The sequence below is a fragment of the Coregonus lavaretus genome, assembly GCF_964263955.1.
Source record: "Coregonus lavaretus genome assembly, contig: HAP1_SCAFFOLD_396, whole genome shotgun sequence".
NCBI lineage: Eukaryota > Metazoa > Chordata > Actinopteri > Salmoniformes > Salmonidae > Coregonus > Coregonus lavaretus.
The window spans coordinates 197,454-215,157 of record NW_028157602.1 but is presented as its reverse complement, the minus strand read 5'-3'; the positions used below and the strand labels follow the sequence as shown (position 1 = coordinate 215,157).

General features: G+C 47.1%; 1 protein-coding gene across 1 annotated transcript in view; it reads left to right on the top strand.

Annotated features, from left to right (window-relative positions):
• Positions 1–16,634, top strand: part of LOC311125175 (uncharacterized protein) — a gene marked incomplete at both ends in the record, with an annotated part of 33,790 nt that extends 17,156 nt beyond the window's left edge. The window contains 8 exons of the mRNA XM_084199230.1: positions 4,400–4,549; positions 4,840–5,037; positions 11,141–11,919; positions 12,174–12,248; positions 14,187–14,343; positions 14,636–14,697; positions 14,879–15,058; positions 16,395–16,634. Coding sequence (XP_084055356.1) covers positions 4,400–4,549; positions 4,840–5,037; positions 11,141–11,919; positions 12,174–12,248; positions 14,187–14,343; positions 14,636–14,697; positions 14,879–15,058; positions 16,395–16,634 — 1,841 coding nt within the window. The remainder of the gene's footprint in view (positions 1–4,399; positions 4,550–4,839; positions 5,038–11,140; positions 11,920–12,173; positions 12,249–14,186; positions 14,344–14,635; positions 14,698–14,878; positions 15,059–16,394) is intronic.
• Between the last annotated feature and the right edge of the window lie 1,070 nt (positions 16,635–17,704).

Below are 17,704 nucleotides of genomic sequence, written 5' to 3'. Positions count from 1 at the left end.
GCCTTATGGTGTGACTGCGCAGGAGACACAGGTTCAAATCCAGTTGGTCACAACAGCATTGCAGTGTGTTAGCCTGCTGAGCTAAAGGTACAGGAGCTAAACCTCTAAACCCCTAGCCCCTAAACCCCTAAACCCATAGCCCCTAAACCCCTAGCCCCTAAACCCCTAGCCCCTAAACCCATAGCCCCTAAACCCATAGCCCCTAAACCTCTAAACCCCTAGCCCCTAAACCCCTAAACCCATAGCCCCTAAACCCATAGCCCCTAGCCCCTAAACCCCTAGCCCCTAAACCCATAGCCCCTAAACCCATAGCCCCTAAACCCATAGCCCCTAAACCCCTAAACCCATAGCCCCTAAACCCATAGCCCCTAGCCCCTAAACCCCTAGCCCCTAAACCCATAGCCCCTAAACCCATAGCCCCTAAACCTCTAAACCCCTAGCCCCTAAACCCATAGCCCCTAAACCCATAGCCCCTAAACCTCTAAATCCCTAGCCCCTAAACCCCTAGCCCCTAAACCCATAGCCCCTAAACCTCTGAACCCCTAGCCCCTAAACCCATAGCCCCTAAACCTCTAAATCCCTAGCCCCTAAACCCATAGCCCCTAAACCTCTGGACCCCTAGCCCCTAAACCCATAGCCCCTAAACCTCTAAATCCCTAGCCCCTAAACCCATAGCCCCTAAACCTCTGAACCCCTAGTCCCTAAACCCATAGCCCCTAAACCTCTGAACCCCTAGCCCCTAAACCCATAGTCCCTGAACCCCTAAACCCATAGCCCCTAAACCCATAGCCCCTAAACCCCTAGCCCCTAAACCCATAGCCCCTAAACCCATAGCCCCTAAACCCATAGTCCCTAAACCCCTAAACCCATAGCCCGTAAACCCATAGCCCCTAAACCCCTAGCCCCTAAACCCATAGCCCCTAGCTCCCTAAACCCCCTAGCCCCTAAACCCATAGTCCCTAAACCCCTAAACCCATAGCCCCTAAACCTCTGAACCCCTAGCCCCTAAACCCATAGCCCCTAAACCCATAGCTCCTAGCTCCCTAAACCCCCTAGCCCCTAAACCCCTAGCTCCTGAACCCCTAAACCCCTAAACCCCTAGCTTCTGCAGACTGGCAAGCTAGCCAGTTGAGGGTTCGGGGTTTCTCGCTTCCACTAACTTTGATTTATGCATTAGCTGCTGAGAGGAAGCGACCCAGAAAAGTAACTTGCTGCTTGTCACTTGCTTCTGAACATCCGCTCTGGCTGTATCAGTGAAAGGATTTAAATGTTTACTTCTCTGTGAAGCTTTTTAGCTTGCAGCTGGGAGAGATTGGAGCTTTTTAGTTTGTGCCTGGGAGGAATTGAAGCTTTTTAGCTCGTGGCCGGGAGGGATTGAAGCTTTTTAGCTGGTGGCTCGGCGGGGTATTGGAGCTTTTTAGCTTTTGGCTGAGAGGGATTTAAGATTTTTAGCTGGTGGCTGGGGGATATTAGAGCTTTTTAGCTTGTGGCTAGGAGGGATTAGAGTTTTTTAGCTTGTGGCTAGGAGGGATTAGAGCTTTTTAGCTTGTGGCTAGGAGGGATTAGAGCTTTTTAGCTTGTGGCTGGGAGGGATTAGAGCTTTTTAGCTTGTGGCTAGGAGGGATTAGAGTTTTTTTAGCTTGTGGCTAGGAGGGATTAGAGGTTTTTTAACTTGTGGCTGGGAGGGATTGAAGCTTTCTGGCACATACAGTACCATGAGTTTAGGAGCCTCCTCTTTACACACACACACACACACACACACACACACACACACACACACACACACACACACCACACACCACACACCACACACCACACACACACACACACACACACACACACACACACACACACACACACACACACACACACACACACACACACACACACACACACACACACACACACACACACACACGTCCCCTGTAGCTCAGTTGGTAGAGCATGGCGCTTGCAACGCCAGGGTTGTGGGTTCGTTTCCCACGGGGGGCCAGTATCAAAATGTATGCACTCACTAACTGTAAGTCGCTCTGGATAAGAGCGTCTGCTAAATTACTAAAATGTAAATGTGTTTGAAGAGCCAGCAGAGACAGACAGAGCCACGCCAGGAAGAGAACAGGGATGTGTTTGAGTTTTAATCAGTGTGACAGAAGCTCTGCCAGCTCCACTGGCTTGTCCTTATCTAACTACAAGCCTCTGTGACTCTGCATATAAAAACCTACGGCTTGGTAAATGGAAAAATTTGTTTTGAAAGAATAAACCTCTGTCTTGTCTTGGTAACTCTTTCTGCCATGTGGCTGGGCCGGTGACCTGGCGTGGTGAAAAGGCCTGTTCTACAAGCCACTGTGACTCTGCATAGAGAAAGCCACGGCAAGGATGGAAAATGTATTTAGGGAATAAGGAATAAATCTGTCTTGGTAGTCTCTCCTAACAGACTGTTAACTTAATCGAGGTAGCTAGCCTGCGCACACAATATTTGGTTCTAGGTTCCAAGATTAGTATTACTGTCTTGCATCTTGGTAACACTTTTTTGCCATGTGGTCGGTGACCTGAGCTTGGCCTGGTGACAGAGACACAGGGGGCTAAGCCCAGTGTGACACCGTAGTGTAGTAAGCGTGTTCAGGCAGTGTGGAGCGTGATACTAAGCTGGTTGGACTCTAGGCCTTACTAAGCCATCTGTGGTTAAGACTAGACTGGGGACAGGCTGGGGACAGGCAGCAGACTGCTGGGGGTTAAGACTAGACTGGGGACAGGCTGGGGACAGGCAGCAGACTGCTGGGGTTAAGACTAGACTGGGGACAGGCTGGGGACAGGCAGCAGACTGCTGGGGTTAAGGCTGGGGACAGGCAGCAGACTGCTGGGGTTAAGACTAGGCTGGGGACAGGCTGGGGTTAAGACTAGGTTGGGGAGAGGCTGGGGACAGGCTGGGGTTAAGACTAGGCTGGGGACAGGCTGGGGACAGGCTGGGGTTAATAATAAGTTGTGGACAGGCTGGGGTTGACTAGGCTGGGGACAGGCTGGGGTTAAGGCTAGGCTGGGGACAGGCTAGGGTTAATAATACGTTGTGGACAGGCTGGGGTTGACTAGGCTGGGGACAGGCTGGGGTTAAGGCTAGGCTGGGGACAGGCTAGGGTTAAGACTAGGTTGGGGAGAGGCTGGGGACAGGCTGGGGTTAAGACTAGGTTGGGGAGAGGCTGGGGACAGGCTGGGGTTAATAATAAGTTGTGGACAGGCTGGGGTTGACTAGGCTGGGGACAGGCTGGGGTTAAGGCTAGGCTGGGGACAGGCTGGGAACAGGCTGGGGTTAAGACTAGGTTGGGGAGAGGCTGGGGACAGGCTGGGGTTAATAATAAGTTGTGGACAGGGTTGACTAGGCTGGGGACAGGCTGGGGTTGACTAGGCTGGGGACAGGCTGGGGTTAAGACTAGGCTGGGGACAGGCTGGGGTTAAGACTAGGTTGGGGAGAGGCTGGGGACAGGCTGGGGTTGACTAGGCTGGGGACAGGCTGGGGTTGACTAGGCTGGGGACAGGCTGGGGTTAAGACAGGCTGGGGTTAAGGAGCCAGGGAAGAGGCAGTAGAGCGCACTAGACAGGAGAAAGTGCCTTAACAGGTTGAAGACAGACAGAGGACTGTCACTTAAGTGCTTAGTTACCTCATGTCCATCTGTCTCAGCCATGCCAGTGTCCTATCCTATGGCCAGTCACATACAACATCTGCTTTAAATACACATAGGCCGTATGAGACCGCTCTACTGTACTGTATGCAGCCACAATTTAACACTTTAGAAAAATGGCAGAGAAGAAGCCTATTTGAAGGCACATTTTTACGAACACTATTGAAAAAACGGTTGACAGTGAAAACCAGGAGATTTGAGGAAAGTTGATCAAACATGTTATCAACCAGTGGAGGCTGCTGAGGGGCGGACAGCTCATAATAATGTCTGGAACGGAATAAATGGAATGGCATCAAACATGGAAACCATGTATTTGATACCATTCCACTATTTCCATTCCAGCAATTACCACGAGCCCGTCCTCCCCACCAACCTCCTGTGTTATCAACCATACCAAAACAACTTATCTGTTTACAGTATTAACTTCTATCTGTGAGGAAATCTTGTCTTGGTTTATTTCACAACTGATTTAAGATGGTACTTACCTGGAATTAACTAAGAACTGTGAGGAAATCTTGTCTAGGTTTATTTCACAGCTGATTTAAGCTGGTATTAACTAAGAACTGTGAGGAAATCTTGTCTAGGTTTATTTCACAGCTGATTTAAGCTGGTATTGACGAAGAACTGTGAGGAAATCTTGTCTAGGTTTATTTCACAGCTGATTTAAGCTGGTATTAACTAAGAACTGTGTGGAAATCTTGCTTTCCTTCGCTCTTTTGTTCCAGGCTCCACACTGTTGTTCCTGTTGTCCTGTGACGCCCTGCTGAGTGATGGGCCACCCACCCTGCTGTCCACCTCCCAGCCCTCCCAGCCCTCTCCTCTGTCCCTCATGGACCTGGATCTAGATGTGGAGGAGCAGCCTGAGATGATGACCGGTAGGTTAGAGAAGCGGGCCAGCAACCACAGGGTCGCTCGTTCGTTTCCCATATCCAACTGAAAAATCTGGTGGGGCATAGGCCGGCAACCAGAGCCTCGCTGGCATCAGTACCTTAGATGTAATCTCCTGCCATTGTGCCTTTGAGCAAGGCATTTAACCCCAGAGAAACTGCTCCAGGGAGTGTGTTTGTGTCTTGGGGGTTGGGCTAAAAGCAAAATACAAATGTCTGTGGACTGACAATAAAGTAAATAATAAATCAAGACAATAAAGTATTCTTCTTCTCTGTAGTTCCAGGCAGCCCCACCATGGTACCAGGCCTAACCTCCCAGGGACGGGAGACATCCCAGCAGGACACGTCCCAGGAGTCCTCAGGGTTCTTCAGTGAGGACAGTGAAGACAACAAGCCTCTCCAGTCCTCTGTTAACCTCTGGGACGATGTCAGAGACCAAGTCAACATCACTGGTCTAGACAGGAACTCCCTCAGAGGTACGTAGACTATGTATATGACAGTGGTATGTCTTTCCTGTCAGACATCAGAGTTCCCCTGCTACATCTTATCCATTATTTGGTGCCAAGGACAGGAGAAAGACAGGGAAGACCCTTGATAGCGTGAATACATGGCAGCAGGTAACATGTCTCAAACAGCAGCACGTGATCCAAGATGGCGTAGCAGTGCGGTCGTGTTCTTTGTTGTGTGTCCGTGTAAATAGCCTGTATTTTGTATTTTTTTGTATTTTTCGTACATATTTCCCTATCACACTTTTCATCCTTCTACTAAATATACTGTCCTGCAACCCGCCTCACTCAATGTGGAACGGATTCTATTATTTACTCACCTTTATCTAGAATCTCCAGTTGAAACTAGCTAGCCAGCTAACTAGCTACTTGCTATTAGCCACCATTAGCGGTTTTCACCCAGAACATGTCAATATGCCTTGCCTATTGCTGTTCCAGTTAGTTCTTATTATACAATTTCAATATAGAACCCCAAGTCATTCTCAAAGCGCCTCAAATAGCTCCTTTGTTCCACCCCCCATACACGCCGAGACCGGCTCAATCGGTGCCTCCAGTGATGCTATCTCTTTCATTGTTACCCAACGCTTAGGTTTACCTCCACTGTACTCATATCCTTCCATATCCTTGTCTGTACAGAATGCCCTGAATCTATTCTACAACGCCCGGAAGTCTGCCCCCTTTATTCTCTGTACCCAACGCACTAGAAGACCAGTTCTTAACGCCTTTAGCCATATCCTTATTCTAGTCCTCCTCTGTTCCTCTGGTGATGTAGAGGTTAACCCAGGCCCTGCAGCCCCCAGTATCACTCCTACTCCCCAGGAGTTATCATTTGTTGACTTCTGTAACCGTAAAAGCCTTGGTTTTCTGCACGTTAACATCAGAAGCCTCCTTCCTAAGTTTGAGTGATTCACTGCGTTAGCACACTCCGCCAACCCTGATGTTCTAGCAGTGTCTGAATCCTGGCTTAGGAAGGCCACCAAAAATTCTGAAATGTCCATCCCCAACTACAACATTTTCGGTCTAGATAGAACTGCCAAAGGGGGTGGAGTTGCAATCTACTGTAGAGATAGCCTGCAGAGCTCTATCATATTATCCAGGTCTGTGCCCAAACAGTTTGAGCTGTTTGGGCACAGAAAGCTTTCCAGAAATAAGTCTCTCACTGTTGCCGCTTGCTACAGCCCCCCTCAGCCCCCAGCTGTGCCCTAGACACCATATGTGAATTGATTGCCCCCCACCTAAACTGGGATATGCTTAACACCCCGGCCATCCTACAATCCAAACTAGATGCCCTCAATCTCACACAAATTATCAAGGAACCTACCAGGTACAACCCTAAATCCGTAAACATGGGCACCCTCATAGATATCATCCTGACTAACTTACCCTCTAAATACACCTCCGCTGTCCTCAACCAGGATCTCAGCGATCACTGCCTTATTGCCTGCGTCCGTAACGGGTCCGCGGTCAAACGACCACCCCTCATCAATGTCAAACGCTCCCTAAAACACTTTAGCGAGTAGGCCTTCCTAATTGACCTGGCCCAGGTATCCTGGATGGATATCGATCTCATTCCGTCAGTAGAGAATGCCTGGTTGTTCTTTAAAAGTGCTTTCCTCTCAATCTTAAATAAGCATTCCCCATTCAAAAAATTCTGAACTAAGAACAGATATAGCCCCTGGTTCTCCTCAGACTTGACCCTGGACAACACCCTGTCGTTCTCCGCTAACATCAAGGCGGTGACCGATCCTGTAGGTTCATGCTCTACAACATTCGCAGAGTAAGACCCTGCCTTACACAGGAAGCGGCACAGGTCCTAATCCAGGCACTTGTCATCTTCCGTCTGGATTACTGCAACTCGCTGTTGGCTGGGCTCCCTGCCTGTGCCATTAAACCCCTACAACTCATCCAGAACGCCGCAGCCCGTCTGGTGTTCGACCTTCCCAAGTTCTCTCACGTCACCCCGCTCCTCTGCACACTCCACTGGCTTTCAGTTGAAGCTCGCATCTGCTACAAGACCATGGTGCTTGCCTACGGAGCTGTGAGGGGAACGGCACCTCCGTACCTTCAGGCTCTGATCAGTCCCTACACCCAAACGAGGGCACTACGTTCATCCACCTCTGGCCTGCTGGCTCCCCTTCCTCTGCGGAAGCACAGTTCCCGCTCAGCCCAATCAAAACTGTTCGCTGCTCTGGCACCCCAATGGTGGAACAAGCTCCCTCACGACGCCAGGACAGCGGAGTCACTCATCACCTTCCGGAGACACTTGAAACCCCACCTATTTAAGGAATATCTAGGATAGGATAAAGTAATCCTTCTACCCCCCCCCCCCCCCCCGAAAAAAAAACTATTGTAAAGATGTCATTTACAAAATAGACTCCAACACTCTACTCAGCAAATTGGATGTAGTCTATCACAGTGCCATCCGTTCTGTCACCAAAGCCCCATATACTACCCACCACTGTGACCTGTACACTCTTGTTGGCTGGTCCTCACTACATATTCGTCGCCAAACCCACTGGCTCCAGGCCATCTATAAATCACTGCTAGGCAAATCTCCGCCTTATCTTAGCTCATTGGTCACCATAGCAACACCCACCCGTAGTATGCGTTCCAGCAGGTATATCTCACTGGTCATCCCGTAGCTCAATTGTTAGAGCACGGCGCTTGTAACGCCAGGGTAGTGGGTTCGATCCCCGGGACCACCCATATGTAAAAATGTATGCGCACATGACTGTAAGTCGCTTTGGATAAAAGCGTCTGCTAAGTGGCATATTATATTATATTTATCCCCAAAGCCAACACCTCCTTTGGCCGCCATTCCTTCCAGTTCTCTGCTGCCAATGACTGGAACGAACTGCAAAAATCTCTGAAGCTGGAGACTCTTATCTCCCTCACTAACTTTAAGCATCAGTTGTCAGAGCACCTTACCGATCACTGCACCTGTACACAGCCCTTCTGAAATTAGCCCACTCAACTACCTCATCCCCATATTGTTATTTATTTTGCTCATTTGCACCCCAGTATCTCTATTTGCACATCATCTCTTGCACATCTATTATTCCAGTGTTAATACTAATTGTAATTATTTTGCACTATGGCCTATTTATTGCCTTACCTCCATAACTTACTACATTTGCACACACTGTATATATATTTTCTGTGGTATTTTTGACTTTATGGTTTGTTTTACCCCATATGTAACTCTGTGTTGTTGTTTTTATCGCACTGCTTTGCTTTATCTTGGCCAGGTCGCAGTTGTAAATGAGAACTTGTTCTCAACTGGCTTACCTGGTTAAATAAAGGTGAAATAAAAAAAAATAAAAAAAACCTAGACACACTGTAGAAGTGATGTTGCTGAAATGGGTATAGTTAGGCCCAGAACTGTTTTATTTTGGTGGGCTGGGCACAGGCAGAGCACTGCAGAATTCTTCTACATGTTGTCTCCACCAAGAGAAAGTGGATTCTGATTCCTTGCATTATGCAGAAGGTGGAATGGGGATATCTTTCACTGCCCAAACAGGCACTCGCACACCACAGTGGCAGACCTGGGTTCAAATGAAATGTAAAATAATTTAAAATACTTGATCTGTGCTTGATTGAACTCGCCTAGCTTAAAAGACAAATGGAATAATCCCAGCCCACCTGGTACTCCAGACAGGCTAGAGCAGACACTAAAAGTATCTGAATGATTTCAGTTAGTATTTGAACCCAGGTCTGCACGGCGGTAGCAAATGGGATTCCACGCTGCAGATATCGGGTGGAGTCGGCTTTCAGGCAGAAAGCACCAGCAGCAGTTTAGTCTCTGTAGCCTCTGTTGTTATGTAGCCTAGCTTAGCCTGTTGGTTCAGTCTATGTGCTGTCTATAGGAGTTGGCAAGACAGCACAAATAGATCTGGGACCAGGCTATGGTTTTGAAACCGAGTCTGTTTGTGTTTTAGCTAGCTCCTCTCTGTCTTTGTTCGTTCAACGTCATGACGAACATGAATGGCTCTTGACAGAGATAGAAGAGTTCCACCGCCTACAATACAGCACCAGGCTAATTGTGATGCCAGTCGTCTTTTAGCATTAGCTCAGTCCTCCTCTGGGGGGGGGGGGACATCCTGACTGATGTCTTGAGATGTTGCTTCAATATATCCACATAATTTTCCTTCCTCATGATGCCATCTATTTTGTGAAGTGCACCAGTCCCTCCAGCAGCAAAGCACCCCCACAGCATGATGCTGCCACCCCCGTGCTTCACGGTTGGGATGGTGTTCTCCGGCTTGCAAGCCTTCCCCTTTTTCCTCCAAACATAACGATGGTCATTATGGCCAAACAGTTCTATTTTTGTTTCATCAGACCAGAGGACATTTCTCCAAAAAGTATGATCTTTGTCCCCATGTGCAGTTGCAAACCGTAGTCTGGCTTTTTTATGGCGGTTTTGGAGCAGTGGCTTCTTCCTTGCTGAGCGGCCTTTCAGGTTATGTCGATATAAGACTTGTTTTACTGTGGATATAGATACTTTTGTACCCGTTTCCTCCAGCATCTTCACAAGGTCCTTTGCTGCTGTTCTGGGTTTGATTTGCACTTTTCGCACCAAAGTACGTTCATCTCTAGGAGACAGAACGCGTCTCCTTCCTGAGCGGTATGACGGCTGCGTGGTCCCATGGTGTTTATACTTGCGTACTATTGTTTGTACAGATGAACGTGGTACCTTCAAGCGTTTGGAAATTACTCCCAAGGGTGAACCAGACTTGTGGAGGTCCACCATTTTTTTCTGAGGTCTTGGCTGATTTCTTTAGATTTTCCCATGATGTCAAGCAAAGAGGCACTGAGTTTGAAGGTAGGCCTTGAAATCCATCCCACAGGTACACCTCCAATTGACTCAAATGATGTCAATTAGCCTATCAAAAGCTTCTAAAGCCATGACATCATTTTCTGGATTTTTCCAAGCTGTTTAAAGGCACAGTCAACTTAGTGTATGTGAACTTCTGACCCTCTGGAATTGTGATACAGTGAATTATAAGTGAAATAATCTGTCTGTAAACAATTGTTGGAAAAATTCCTTGTGTCATGCACAAAGTAGATGTCCTAACCGACCTGCCAAAACTATATTTTGTTAACAAGAAATTTGTGGAGTGGTTGAAAAACGAGTTTTAATGACTCCAACCTAAGTGTATGTAAATTTCCGACTTCAACTGTATATATAGAGTCAGTTCCAGGGTCAGTTCCAATACCATATTAACAATGTGCAGGGATACTGGAGTGATGGAGGTAGATATGTATAGGGGTAAGGGGACTAGGTATCAGAATATATGATAAACAGAGTAGCAGCAGCGTATATGATGATTGTATGTGAGTGTGTGTGTGTGTATGTGAGCAAATTAAGTGTGTGTGTGTGAGTGTGAGTGAGTAGAGTCCTGTGAGTGTACATAGAGTCAGTGCAACAAAAAAAAAGGTAAATGCATATAATTTAGTCTGTGTAGCCATTTTGTTAGCTATTGAGCAGTCTTATGGCTTGGGGATAGAAGCTGTTCAGGAGCCTGTTGGTGTCAGACTTGTCGCTCCGGTACCCCTTGCCGTGCGGAAGCAGAGAGAATAGTCTATGGCTTGGGTGGCTGGAGTCTTTAACGATTGTCCGGGCCTTCCTACCACACCGCCTGATATAGAGGTCCTGGATGGCAGGGAGCTCGGCCCCAGTGATGTACTGGGCTGTCCGCATCACACTTTGTAGCGCCATGCGATCGAGGGGGGCGATGCAGTTGCCATACCAAGCAGTGATGCAGCCAGTCAAGATGCTCTCAATGGTGCAGCTGTATAACTTTTTGAGGATTTGAGGGCCCATGCCAAATATTTTCACTAGGGATTGACGTTCCGTCTGTGTTGTGGATAATACATCTGTCCCAGTCACACTGAAACACATGTCACATGTCACAACACAGAGTTAAAGAGCCTTCCTGAGGTAATCCCAATCTGTTACTGCATTCCAAATAAAACAAGGAATTCATAGGTTATTATTGTGTGTATCTATCAAATACCTGGTCATCTCTGTACTATAAAATCAACTACTACAATGTCTTCTTGATCGTCTCAGGTTACAGTCAGACCCTCTCCCAGTCCTCCACCTCTCCTGTGGAGGAACCCAGACAGGGGAACCAAACCTCTCCTTTCATGACTGAGGTGGAGAACCTGGAGCGGGAGCTATGGGAGATGGAGAGAGAGTCCAGCGGCCTCCCCATGGAGCCTGGCTATGACCAGAGCCAGGCCCTGCCTGCCACCACCACCATCCCTGCTGCTGACCCTGTGGCTCCTGTAGATTCAACCACCTTAGACCCACAATATGTCCCAGTACACGGGGGCCCGGAATCACCTCCTGGGGACACAGTGGAGGAAGAGGTAGCAGAGGAGGAGGAGGAGGAGGAGGAGGAGACGGATGGGGAGATGAAGAGGGAGAGTCCCACCACTGAGCCTGACGCCTCCATCGCCACCTCCAGACCCACCCTCCCAGAGGTGGGTGTCTTCCCCAGCTTTGGGCCCCTCCAGCCGGACAACACTCATACAGAAGGCCGGGAGGAGGTGGTGGAGGAAGAGGAGGCAGTGGTCCTTGGAGGACCTGGGAGTGACTGGGGAAGAGGAGGGAGAGGAGGGGACATCTCTCCCCTGACCACGGTCCCCTCTACTTCTTTGGCCCCCACGGTCGGCTTCACAGAGGACTCCTGGGATCGTCTAGAGGACGAGGAGGTGTTCCCTGGGAGGGAGGGCCAGGAGGAGGAGAGGAGGCAGGAGGAGCAGGAGGTCAAACATGGAGGAACAGAGCTGTATACAGAGGCAGAGCTCCTCCCCGGTGCACACTTCTCACAGGAGATACAGCAGGTACAGTAGTATCTCTCATGTAGTCCAGTAAACTATGATCATATGATGAGTAACCTGAGACCTGAAGACTTGTGTTAGCTCCCTGAGGTAATGCCCAAGCTTTAGTTCAGCGGGTTAACACAGTGTCGTGGCATGTAGGAGACTGGTTTTGAACCCAATCTGTCACACTATGGAACTGTATATTTTGAGCGTTGCGATTGGTTTGACAACCTCTTACTAGCTCATATTAACGCCTCTCTTCGTGTAACCACCAGGTGATCTGTGTGGACTGGAGCGATCTGGCTGGGAAGGGCTACGTCATCCTCAACATGTCAGACAACGTTGACTGTGTGAGTACCACAACGTGACTAAATAGATCATACAGGTATTTTAAGAACCGTAATAATGCAGCGCTGTATTGCTGCTGTTGCTTAGACAATTCCCTACAATAATGTCATGCCCACTAGTTAAATCTATAATTGAATCAATATGGCATGATGGGATGCCATCAGATGGTAGCCTGGTTAAACCAGCCTGAACACTAGTGAAACTGTAGTGAGTGTAGTGTTCAGTCTGTTTTAACCAGGCTAGTCAATAGATTCAGACAACTCCATTGTTGTCCTTCACTGTGAGACAACCCAGGAGCTAGCAGACAGACAGACGGCAGCCCTTTCTGTCCTCTGACAGTCGGTCCTTAATCACAACATCCTCCTCGCCATCCATCACACCCCCTCCATCACCCAAAAGTCCCCCGTCACCATGGAAACAGCACAAAGCCATGCGATTATAATCAATGTGACCTTTTGGGTTGTCACGCCAACCGCTGCAGAGTAACCAGTAGGACCCAGCAGGGAGGAGGACAGAACTCAGATCCACAGAACGACACGTTTTGTTTTGGAAACAGCAGATCCTACACAGGAGTGTGAGGAAGTGGGATTAATTCAACACCATACTTGGCATGCCATACCAGATCAGGGGCGCAACGGGGGGGTGGTGAGAGAGTGGTGGTCACGCCCGGAGCCGGATCTGCCTCCGAGGCGGAATGCCCACCCGGCCCCTACCCTCTTGTGTTTGGTTGGCGCGGTCGCAGTCCGCGCCTTTGGGGGGGGGGGGGGGGGGGGGGGGGTACTGTCACGCCCTGGCTCTGGGGACTCTTAAATGTTGAGCCAGGGTGTGGATTTTCATTGTTTAGTTTTCTATGTTTTTCGTTCTAGATCGTTTATATCTATGTTGGCCAGGGTGGTTCCCAATCAGAGACAGCTGTAGCTCGTTGTCTCTGATTGGGGACCATACTTAGGCAGCCTTTTGGCATGTTAGTTTTGTGGGATCTTGTTCCGTAAAGTTTTGTGTATAACCTAGGACTTCACGTATCGTTTCGTTTGTTGTTTTGGTTCGTTGTGTACACAAATAAAGAATGTACGCTTATCACGCTGCGCCTTGGTCCGCTTCATCATCTGTCAACGATCGTGACAACATGCAATGACAACAACAGACAACATCACCACCCGACCTTCTCTTTTTACCTCCACTGTTAAACAGTTGCATATTTGTTTGTCTGTTTGTTTGTGTACTCTACCCTATCCTCAGGCCCCAGATCTGTTTTTGTTTCTGCTAGTTCCTTAACTTCATAGGAGTTGGCTAAAGCACACACCAAACTGATCTGACAACAACCAGGCTACCTGGTTCCCCTGTTTTCACTGTGACCGTGACCTCTGACCTCTACTGTTTTCGTTATCAGGATGAGTTCCGTGTGGAGAGTGGGGGCCGGCTCCTGGAGCTACAACACTCTTAGAAAAAAGGGTTCCAAAAGGGTTCTTCAGCTGTCCCCATAAGAGAACCCTTTTTGATTCCATGTAGACCCCTCTGTAAAAATGGATCTACATGGGGTTCTACCTGGAACAAATAGGGTTCTTCAAATGGTTCTCCTGTGTGGACAGCCGAAGAACCCTTTTAGGTTCTAGATACACTCTTAGAGGTGCTATCTAGAACCTAAAAGGGTTCTTCGGCTGTCCCCATAAAATAACACTTTGAAGAACCCTTTTTGGTTCCAGGTAGAACCATTTTGGTTCAAGGTAGAACTATTTTGGGTTCCATGACATGGAACCCAAAAGGGTTCTACCTGGAACCAAAAAGGGTTCTCCTATGGGGACAGCCGAATAACCCTTTTGGAACCCTTTTGGAGTGTAGCTTTTAAGTGTAGAGACTTATCTATCTATCTAACTAACTAACTAACTAACTCTGCCCTAAGTCTAACCCTGTGACCTCTCTCTCCTCTGCTTCCTGGTCAGGATGAGTTCCGTGTGGAGAGTGGGGACCGTCTCCTGGAGCTACTAGAAACAGCCTTCTCTAGGAAGATGAACAGTCCTCAGGGCTCCTGGCTCATCTCTCTCTCTAAACCCACCAGGCAGGACCACCAGCTGCTCATCACACTGGCCAGCGAACACGGTAAGAGGACGACTACAGACATACAGTATGGCATCATTGGGTAGGACCTATGACTGTGGGTAGGACCCAGCTTTGCCAACAAAGAACTCTGGTCCCTTCAGTCAAGTTCCAGGCCTACTAATGGGCATAGTTTTACTGGAGTTCATTAGGGAATGTGTGATTTTGAGTTGAATTTTTCTGGAGTCTGTAGTACAGAACTGTACTTCACTTCACAGAGGTTGCTCACATCAGGCTTGCTTACTTTGGCTTGTGCATATAATTGATTTATTTCTGAAATCTGCCTGTCTTTTAGGAGTCATTGCCACCAAGGATGTGCTGTCGATGTTAGGAGAGATAAGGAACGGTTTACACGAGGTAAGACACTTTTATTCCTTGGAATTTACAACCTTATATTTTGTACATCTGTACAGTAGTTTGTTAGCCTGATCCACATAGTAGGAGTCGACTGAGCACATACAGCACCTCTGGGACCAGGCTAGTAATTCATCTGTCTGAATGAAACTGAACTGTTCCATATGTCTGGTTCTGGTTCCAGATCGGTATACAGAGCTACAGCAGTGCTAGCACCTGTCACTCCAGACCCAGTCAGACGCGTAGTGACTACGGGAAGCTGTTTGTGGTCCTGGTGATCATAGGTTCTGTCTGTGTGGTCATCATCGCCTCTGGTCTCATCTATATCTGCTGGCAGAGACGCCTGCCTAAGCTGAAGACTAGGGTAAGACCAGCTTGATAACTGCCTAAGCTGAAGTCTATGGTAAGACCAGCTTAATTACTGCCTAAACTGAAGACTATGGTAAGACCAGCTTGATAACTGCCTAAGCTGAAGATTATGGTAAGACCAGCTTGATTACTTCCTAAGCTGAAGACTATGGTAAGACCAGCTTGACAACTGCCTAAGCTGAAGACTATGGTAAGACCAGCTTGATAACTGCCTAAGCTGAAGACTATGGTAAGACCAGCTTGATAACTGCCTAAGCTGAAGACTATGGTAAGACCAGCTTGATAACTGCCTAAGCTGAAGACTATGGTAAGACCAGCTTTATGACTTAAATGGAAAGTACTAGTCAATGTAGAGGAGTTATTTGTGTGTTGTGCATACTACATACCACACACACACCTCATACACATGCATACTCCTATACTCACAAACACACTCGCACAGCCAACGCTCCTGTCCCATGCACTGTATATATGAAGAGATATTAAACACTGGACAGTTCCCGTTTCTTTTATACAGTTTCTCAAAATGTGTATTCATATAGTGTATTATTCACGTATCTTATTTAAGCAATTAGGCCCGAGGGGGTGTGGTATATGGCCAATATACCACGGCTAAGGGCTGTTCTTAGGCACAACGCAACACGGAGTGCCTGGATACAGCCCTTAGCCGTGGTATATTGGCCATATATCACAAATCCCAGAGGAGCCTTATTGCTATTATAAACTGATTACCAACGTAATTAGAGCAGTATAAATAAATATTTTGTCATACCCATGGTATACGGTCTGATATACCATGGCTGTCAGCCAATCAGCATTCAGGGCTCTAACCACCCAGTTTATAATCTAATATATCTACTGCTGTACATGGCATTATGTTACACTGTTTATACACACCGCATATTTATGTAGTGGATTCTTAACATAGTTCACTGTAATATATCTACTGCTGTACGTATCATTCTTAGTACATCTTGTTGGTGTACATACGCATAGATTGCATTTGTATTACTGATACAGTGTTATTTGGTTTGTTAATTGGATATTCGTTCAGACATTCTTGATTTCTTGTTTCTAGTTTTTGATTATTTGTATACTTGTTTGACATTTTACTGCACTGTTAGGAGCTAGTAACACAACAAGCATTTCGCTGCACCCGCTATAACATCTGCTAAACTGTGTACGCGACACATAAACTTTGATTAGATTTTTATTTTATTTGACTAGAGTTTTACCAGTGCAACAAAATACTTGCATTCCAGTATGTTCATGTTTAAGTAATTCTATGTTTTTGATGTTATTTTTTTTTTCTTTCTCCTGTCTCTCCCAAGACTCGAGGCGAGGAGCTCCATTTTGTGGAGAATGGCTGCCATGACAACCCCAGCCTGGACGTGACGAGTGACGGGGGGCAGCCAGAGATGCAGGAGAAGAAACACCACCATTACCACCACGCTAACGGACTGACGGCTGAGACCGGGTCTGGGGGGATGGCCGGGGAGGAGGGAGGGAGCAGTGGCTGGCAGGTCCTGGTCAACAAACCTAGAGAGAAGGAAGAGGACACACACCTTTAGTAGAGAGAAGAAGAGTGGAAGTGGAGGATGGAAAAGGTAGCCTGGATCCAGATCTGTTTGTGCTGTCTTCCCAACTTACATTCACATTTACATTTTAGTCATTTAGCAGACGCTCTTATGCAGAGCGACTTACAGTTAGTGAGTGCATACATTTTTCATATTATATGTGATGTGTTGGTTTGGAATTTCATTATATATTGTGCAAAATGTCTTTGCAGTGTTGACAGAGATCATGGTCCAACTTCTATGGTCATTGTCACATTTGGCGTGGCAAGATGGCACAAACACATCTGGGAGTCGGATAAGGCTAGAAAGATAACTTGTGATGAAGAAGCAAAAAAACATCGTTGTTGTGAAACTTGTGAATGCATCGGCTGTCAAATTAGAAACACACATAAACTAAACTAATCAGAAGTCAACTACTTTAAAGCTACTTAGATGTTTTATCATTTGACTATGATTATATGATATGGACTTCATCTTCTCTGCTTTCTTTTCTTTGGCAACTAAGCATGATTCACATCTATTACTAAACGCTGTACAGCTAAAGGGACTTTTCAGAATGTTGAAACATTGAACCGTTCGAATATTCAACCAGAGTGAATAGAGGAGATATCCCTCTGTTACGAGTATGAATGTTTGTAGTGGAACTACTGAAGTTAGGATATTGTATTTAACGCGTTGAATGCAGACGTAAACGCTATGTGCTAGCTACTCTTTATTATGTAAAGTTGGAATGGCTGCTCTGTATCTGGTCAGTTCACACTGATCTCAGTTCAAAATCACAATCATTTGGAAGCATCCATTACTCCCAGCCTCCTTACAATCAAGAATAAGTTAGCAGAGTAACTGTCTTGGTTGCCTGATCTGATTGCTTTAGCAAGGTTGGCTAAAGCACAATTAGCCAACCTTGCTAAAGGTGGTTGGCTAAAGCACAATTACATCTGGCAACCAGACTGCAAAACAACAGAGGGAGGCTGTCAATATTTATATTGCTTTCAGTTATAGTTATATATATATATATATCACACTGAATTAATTCATCATAAGCACAGCAAATATTGTTTTGG